This window comes from Cynara cardunculus (genome assembly GCF_001531365.2).
Source record: "Cynara cardunculus var. scolymus isolate 2C chromosome LG 10, CcrdV1, whole genome shotgun sequence".
NCBI classification, from domain to species: Eukaryota; Viridiplantae; Streptophyta; class Magnoliopsida; order Asterales; family Asteraceae; genus Cynara; species Cynara cardunculus.
Genome location: NC_037537.1, coordinates 25,365,352 through 25,372,855, shown reverse-complemented (window position 1 = coordinate 25,372,855; position 7,504 = coordinate 25,365,352). Strand labels below are relative to the sequence as shown.

The following is a 7,504-nucleotide window of genomic DNA, read 5'->3' as shown; positions in this document are numbered from 1 at the left end:
GTTATTTAACAGATTTTAGAAAGTCCAAGGGTTTATTTGTTCCAAAAAATTGTCCAAGGGTTTAATCGTTTCAAACAGTAAAGTCCATTGAGTTTTTTTGAACTTTTCCCAACATTTTAAATGATATACGAATTTTTACTCTACATAACATCATCTGATTTTGATGTAACGGTTTTCACATGATCAAATGATTAATAATATAACTTCATAATTTAATCGATAGGTACAAGATTTACCCGTTCGCAATTAAAATGGATAGAAAATAAGAATAATTAAATATTTATATCGAAAAAAATATTAATATAAATATATTAATTATGATTCTTTATTTATCATTCCATTGTCGTCCAGCGGTTAGGATATCTGGCTTTCACCCAGGAGACCCGGGTTCGATTCCCGGCAATGGAACCTTTTTTATTCGGGTCGGTTAATTTGGATCCAGATCCATTATACGAGTTCAACGATATCCATTGTTCATCAAGTTCTTCAATCTTGAAATCTTTTAAAACCCCAACTACAATTTTGATTCCCTCAGTTTGCTCGTTGTTTCATCCAATTACGCTTTCTCTCTCATCACTAGCGTTTGAGTTCGATCGTGCTATTCAATCTGGTTCATCATAACAGGTAAAATCATTGGGTTTTTTAGTTGTTGTTTGTATTTTCGTAGTTGTAAGTAGGAGCTAGTAATTGGGGCTGGTTTGTGCCTGCTCCTGCACTCCCTCGACCAATCTGGTAACTTGTTTTGTGGTTTACATCTGATTGTGTGATCTTTGGTGGTGATGGGTTTGGAAGAAATCCATTGCTAATCGTAGGTTATTATTTTTTATACAATGTGGAATTAAGTTTTTATGATGACCAAGTTTATAGATTCATCTTTTGATCTTTGTGGTGCGATTTGGTTCTTGTTTTGATCTGTGGTGCGACTTGGGTTTTGTTAGTGGAGCAAGATTCAATTTTTTGTTGTGCACACCAACTGTTTGATATGATTGTATGCGATACTTGACAAATAGAAAATTTCTGTTGATGTTCATTTTAAGGTGGGGGCACTTGGGTAAGTGCTTGATGGGTAAGATTCTTGGCATCGTATACAACAATCTTACCTGGTAGATGCTTAACAGTAAGAGTCATCACCCTCACTTAACGAGTACGTGCTTAACCATCATACTTGGCATGTGTTCGGTGATTGGATTTCAGTTTGTATTCCCTTTTCTAGTTCAATTCTTAGTTGCAATAAATCCTAACCCAAGTGAAAGATTGGCTACCATGTTGGACAATGAAAACAATTTAGGATTTAAAAACTCAAGATGTTTGGATAAATTCTGAATTTGAGAAAGTATCTGATCGAACATCCTAAACGGAGTCGACTATTTTCTTGGAAAATGATCAAAAATTGACCACAAAATCCTAAGCTTTTATAGATCTACTTGCATGAGGTCAAATGAGAAAGCTGAAGATGATTCTTTGTCATGATTTTTTAAAGGTTGAAGCTGGACAATAACTAGAGCTCTAGGGCTGTTTGGTTGGTTTTCCATTGAGTCCTGTATGGATAAATCTATCTGTGTGAATTAATATGTTTTCTACATAGATTGAGAAGGTCTTTTTAGGAGGGTCTTTTCATAGATGGAAGGAGCGTGTTCTTTAATTGGGAGGGGCAAGTTTGGAAAAAAAAACATGGCTTTTTGCATAAAGCTCCCCCTTGAAGCTTACTGAATAAACCACTTACTATATATATTTAAGCCACTACCAAACAGCCATATATAGCTATAAGTCCTATTAAGCTCATTAAGCTTCTAACAGATAGGCCATCACTTGCATATACGACAAATACTCATGCATACTCATCATTTTTTGTGAGGTTTGAACCCTTGACCTCCTAGTAGGCTCACTCTACTTATAACCCAGATACCTTTCGGCTAATGACCTTCTGGTTCATCTTTTTTACTACATAATTGCTATTGGCATGATTTATGTTCATGCTAGAAGCAGGCTTATTTGAATGGCTTAAACACGAAATCTACACTCATTATTTCCTTTGTCTTCTGTTTGTTTGGATGTGTACAGGAAGCAATGGAGAAAGAGGGGGAAGTTGGGAAGGAGAATCAAGAAATTGAAAGCGAGAAAGAGCGTATTGAGATAAAGGTACTGTTCTTTGCTCGTGCTAGAGATGTAAGCGGGATGAGTGATATGAAATTGGAAGTTTCGTCTGGTAGCACGGCGGGTGATTGCTTGGATCAAGTTATTGGGAAGTTTCCGGGGTTGAAAGAGCTGCGCGGATGCATCGTGCTGGCTCTGAACGAGGAATACACGATGGAGTCCGCGGTGGTTAAGAATAAAGATGAGTTAGCCATTATACCTCCTATAAGTGGAGGTTAGTTTTGATCATCATACTTGCAGTCTTCTGATACAATACAATGTTATACAATAAAATTGATTTATACTTATCATCCTTGTAAACAAACTCTTATGAACCCATTGATAATGGTATTATCCTGCTTCATTTCTAGATAAAAACCTTAAAAGGGAGTTGTACATGATGTTTGTTAAAAGAATTTGACTTTAAATGAATTAGAATGGAATGTTGTCAGGTTTGACTACATGTTTGGTTGGCATATATTGGAATGAAATCTGTTAAGAAATTGAAATATGTCTGTTTGGTTCACAAAATGTAACTTTGGAATTAGAATGAAATATTGGTAAATGACTAAAATGCTTTTTTTTATGAAATTTTAATTTTTTAAACTGAAAATACTTTAATAAAGTAATTATTTAATATGTAAAACAAGATTAAATACACAACCCAAATATAACCATAAACCAAACGACGTTACTAGATCGATATTAAAATTGTCTCGAAATAGCTAATTCTTTATAATGTAAAATAGCTAATTCGATGGTGGCCGGAGGTGGTTGAGATGGCGATGGTCGGCGGAGGTCGACGGTGATTCAGATCGACCGCGGTCGAAGGTGGTCGATGATGGTCATATTGGGTTTTAATTTTATGAGATTAACATATTGGGTTATGGGCATATTTGGTATCATGAAAATAGACATTCCATCAAAATGTTATGTAGTTGCGAAAGATTGTTAAATTCCTTTATTGGTGGAATTTCTAGGATTTTGAAGATTATTTTCATGAAAAAATGAACCAAACGAGAAAATAAAATTTGGTCAGTGGAATTCAACATTTCAATTCCATCAAATTCCTTCAGAACTACGAACCAAACAACATTTCAACTCCATCATATTCCTTCAGAACTATGAACCAAACGCTTCCTTAGGTCCCATTTGGTTTGTAAAATTGGAATGGATTTAAAAGAATTTGTAATTAAATTCTCGATTCAATCCCATATTTGATTTGAAAGGTTCATGGATTTGAAATCCGTCCCACAAACATAGGATTTGTTTGTGGGACAAGATTTCATAGGATTTGTATATAATAATGTTTTAAACTATATTAAAATTTTTGTTTTGTAAGAATTAGTTAATAAAAAGTTAATTTAATTATTTTTATAATTCGTTTTTATTAATAAATAAAGGAATTAAATCCTAATCCAAATCCTACAAACCAACACACCAGAGATTCCAAATCCTTAAAAAAAATCCAAATCCCTCGAAACCATTTCATAACTCCCCCTTTAGAAGTTACATAGATCCCAACACCCCCTAATGTACATGTCTAAACTAAGGTATTGCAACAAAGCTGAACATGTAACAGCTGATTCAGGTCAGTCAAGCAGCAACATCTGCTTGAAATTTAACTACATAGAAAAAGATCAAAATGTTACTACTGGTCTTGCTCCCACCCTCCTAATCTTAACCCCGGGTCGTAGTTTGTGAAGAGACGGAACTCGTTTCCAAGCTTGCTCGAGTGCTGTGGCCGAAATCCACATGGACGCAGCCCTAGAAGTTCCGCTGCTCTATCCTGTTGTACTGCACCTGTATATATACACACAAGGAATTCATCAAATACAGCAAAGAAACAGAACCTTGTTATATAGATTATCCGTCTCAGGGACCATGTTTAACAAAATCTGGTCCAACAAGTGGCTTATTGAAGAGCTCATAGAGCTCGAGCCATCTTGTTTGACAATGTGAACCAAGCATATTACCAACATAAATTGGGTAAACGGCGGTAACCGAGTAAGAGGTTTGGTCTGAGTAAGTGTTGACTAAAAATGGTTATCGTAGGTAAGTGTTGACTAAAAATGGTTATCGTAGGTAAGTGCCGACTAAAGCACTGACTGATTCTGCTCTGCCAACGAGAACTTATAATCGAAACCGACAAACTGGAAAAACAGCTATTGCTTACTGGGTCTACATTTCGATCAGGGTCACCGTGTGTTGGGTAAACAACATTCCTTCTTACAGGATAAGCACCTCTTACCCAGTAAGGGACGGTCAGCAGGTAATAATCAGTCCTGCTAAATAAGCCAAGGAACTTTTTTTGAGATAGCTTATCTGTTATTTTATTTGAAAGGCACACTTTTGATTTATACACGTCCATACAGGAAAAGCTAGGCTAGAAGCATAGCCAGCCAACATGAACGGTCGATTCATCCAATGATGATTGCTAGCGATTGACTGGTTCACACACACACACAGATAGATCATACATGTACCATAGTGTGTGTACTATTCTGCTAGACATCTACCTATAATTTTGACGTCACTAGGTTATGCTTAAACACACAAATATAAAGAAAAACAAATGCAAAAAAGAGCCAGTAAGGGGCTGTTTGGTTGGTTTTCCATTAAATCCTGCATAGATAAAGTTAATTGTGTGGATAATCTATCTGTATAGATTGGAAAGATTTTTGTTCAGGAGGGTTTTTTCATAGATGGAAGAAACGTGTTTTTAATTAGGAGAGACATGTTTGGGGAAAAAACTTGGCTTTATGCATAAAGCTTCTCCTTAGAAGCTTAATGAATAAGCCACTTTCTATATCATTAAGCCACCACCAAACAGTCATGTATAGCTGACCGAATAAGTTGCGAGTCCTATTAAGCTCATTAAACTGCTAAGAAACAAACCCTAAATAGAAGAACGAGAATAGCCAACCTGTGAGTAAAAGCAAGTATGATTCTCCAGGTTGCTTAAGAAAATATATCGTTTCTGAAACTTTTTCCAGACACTCCTTGCTCTGTCCATCAAAAATACCAGAAAATTTTGACAAGGAATTAATATCTTCAAGATTGCATCCTTTAAGCAGAATGCATGAACCAGATAAGGTAGATAGAAAGTTTGATGGTAAAACTTAAGAATGAAACATGGATCTCACTATCTCCAAGAGCTATGAGAAATCGAGAATCAAACGAAATGTTCTCACATTGTAACTCAGAAATAAAATTGCGAGAAATGTGCAAATGGCATGTTGGTATCGAGTAAAAATTACCAGATAAGGAGGATCAGCAATGATGATACGGAATGCATGCTTCATTGACGATGGGAGCTCTAACGGTTGATTGTAGTCATAGAAAGTGAACTCGCTTCCATATTGTTTAAAACGGTTGTCGTATTCAAGAAGTTGCACAGGCAAATTATGGTGCATTTTCTGAAAACCAGGTGAAGAACAGAGAGGTTAAAGTTCTTTTATACATAAAAAGAGATCATTTGGGAAAGAAGTAACTCTGAGGTTTAATCCTATCTTCAAGGAGCCTTGGATAGAAAAACCACCTGCATTATCTATACATTCTGCTTGGTATTTCACTTAGACTCTTGCCATATTCAGACAATGTTCCATTCTCTGATTCTCACTAGTCATAACCCATTAAGATTAGTTCTAGATCCATCTGAAAATTTTAGAAAGAATACATGTTCATCTTAATATGAAGCCATAAATTGATTGTTAATCGGATTAAACTCTGTAAGTTATTCCTGTTATCTCATGCTCTAACAATTCACAATCGAATAAGGTGATTTCCATCACAATTTTGTCACTATATGTTCCAAATACTAGCAACAACACTGGCCTACAGCAAACACCATATTTTTTAAGAACATGTCCTTTCTAAGACCTAAGTTAACAACTGAAATCATTTATACTTCTAGTTCTTTTCATGTTGGATTACATAATTTTTCATCCATGTTTCGAACTCCAAACACAATTTCCAAGGCATTTCCAAATAAGAATTAATTTAACATCTTCTTATTCCGTGAGCCACATGCCTGTCAGTAGTAACTCTAACCGGCAAAATTTCATTAGACAATTCAACATCAATATATGGTGGTAAATCACGTACTCCACCAAGAAAGAATTAGAAATGAAATGGTTTCAATTGTTAACTTAGATCTTAGAAAGGATAGGTTCCTGAAAAAATTGTGGGATATGGTGTTTGTGGTAACCCGGTGTTATTGCTAGGATTTCAAACATATGGTGGCAAAATTGTGATGGAATCACCTTCTTCTACTGTGAATTTGTAGAGCATGAGGTAACAGGAATAACTTAACAGAGTTTAAATCAATTTATGGTGTTCAAATTAAAGCAAACATGTTAGGCAAATTCTTTCTAAATTTTCAGATGGATCTAGAACTAGTATTGATGAGTTATGAGCAGTGAGAATCAGAAAAAGGAACATTGTATGAATATGGCAAAAGTCTTGAGTGAAATACCAAGCCAAATGTATAGATAATGCAGTGGTTTTTCTTTTAGAAAATTCAGTATCAAATCAGTGTGAATACACAGCATCAAAATCTCCTTACACAAATTACATATGGTAACAATAGTATAAAGCATTTCGTATGAGCAGGTGAAGCTACCTTGAGATAAACGTAGAGAGTGGGGCAAGCAATACAAGCAACAGAAGGAGGAGAATCCATGGACGTATAGAGTGCGTGAACTTCTCTCGCCACCGTCTCAGCGGTTTCCCGATCATACCAGAACTGGCTTAGCCTCCAGTCCTCCGTAACTAACGCCACCACTTTGTCTTCCTCCGCCACCGTCGCTCCATCGTTATCTGCGGTGAGTGAGCTGTTCTGTTCAGAGAGAAACTCCCTGAGAGCTTCTAGCGCATGAGAACTCAGCATCGGAGTGTCGTCGTCGTCGGCAGTGCCAGCGTTTCGATCACTAACTTGCTCCATTTCGTAGGGTTTGTTGATTTCGGTCGTTTCGGTCTCTAAAACACACAACAGTGCTAAAAGGCGGTTAAAATATTTTGCAAACACAACCCTTATCTTTATGTGAGTTTCATGTTACACCCTCTTAAATTGTTTATCGTCAATTTCATAAGTTTTGTCAATATAATTTTATTGGACAAATTGCATGAAAAAAGTAACGTACTTTAACTTGATTCTTATTTTGAGTAACATACTTTTAAAACTTTTATTTTTGTATCTAAAATGTAAAGTTTTAAACATTTAAGTACCCAGGTAACCGATTGAAGACTAGTTCTAGATTAAAATAAAAAAGTTATTGTTACTAACCATGTCAGCAAATAATACTGAGTTAGATACCACATCACTCACCACATCAGTATGATAACTGGTTAATGCTTCAACCGGTTACCC

General features: G+C 35.8%; 2 protein-coding genes and 1 non-coding gene across 3 annotated transcripts; 2 read left to right on the top strand and 1 right to left on the bottom strand.

The window, feature by feature from the left end:
- Nucleotides 1-336: 336 nt before the first annotated feature.
- TRNAE-UUC lies at nt 337-408 on the top strand. Its single transcript has one exon. It is a non-coding gene; the product is annotated as a tRNA-Glu (tRNA).
- A 60-nt stretch (nt 409-468) lies between these two features.
- LOC112519701 (molybdopterin synthase sulfur carrier subunit) lies at nt 469-2,556 on the top strand. The gene is made up of 2 exons (XM_025127937.1): nt 469-624; nt 2,062-2,556. Exon 2 carries the CDS (start codon nt 2,068-2,070, stop codon nt 2,371-2,373), a length of 306 nt encoding a protein of 101 aa, XP_024983705.1. The 5' UTR covers nt 469-624; nt 2,062-2,067; the 3' UTR covers nt 2,374-2,556.
- A 1,038-nt stretch (nt 2,557-3,594) lies between these two features.
- On the bottom strand, nt 3,595-7,102 carry LOC112520482 (EEF1A lysine methyltransferase 1). The gene is made up of 4 exons (XM_025128911.1): nt 6,758-7,102; nt 5,394-5,552; nt 5,060-5,141; nt 3,595-3,936 (listed from the first exon to the last, which is right to left on the bottom strand). The coding sequence occupies exons 1-4, from the start codon at nt 7,076-7,078 to the stop codon at nt 3,785-3,787; spliced, it is 714 nt and encodes a 237-aa protein (XP_024984679.1). The 5' UTR covers nt 7,079-7,102; the 3' UTR covers nt 3,595-3,784.
- Nucleotides 7,103-7,504: the final 402 nt, after the last annotated feature.

Excerpts from the sequence above, each read along its gene's own strand:
- LOC112519701 (XM_025127937.1), top strand. The coding sequence starts at position 2,068 with ATGGAGAAAGAGGGGGAAGTTGGGAAGGAGAATCAAGAAATTGAAAGC.
- LOC112520482 (XM_025128911.1), bottom strand. The coding sequence starts at position 7,078 with ATGGAGCAAGTTAGTGATCGAAACGCTGGCACTGCCGACGACGACGAC. Across the intron at positions 5,553-6,757 it reads CTCTCTACGTTTATCTCAAG|AAAATGCACCATAATTTGCC; the intron begins GTAGCTTCACCT and ends CCTGGTTTTCAG. Across the intron at positions 5,142-5,393 it reads TTGCTGATCCTCCTTATCTG|AGCAAGGAGTGTCTGGAAAA; the intron begins GTAATTTTTACT and ends TTTGATGGACAG.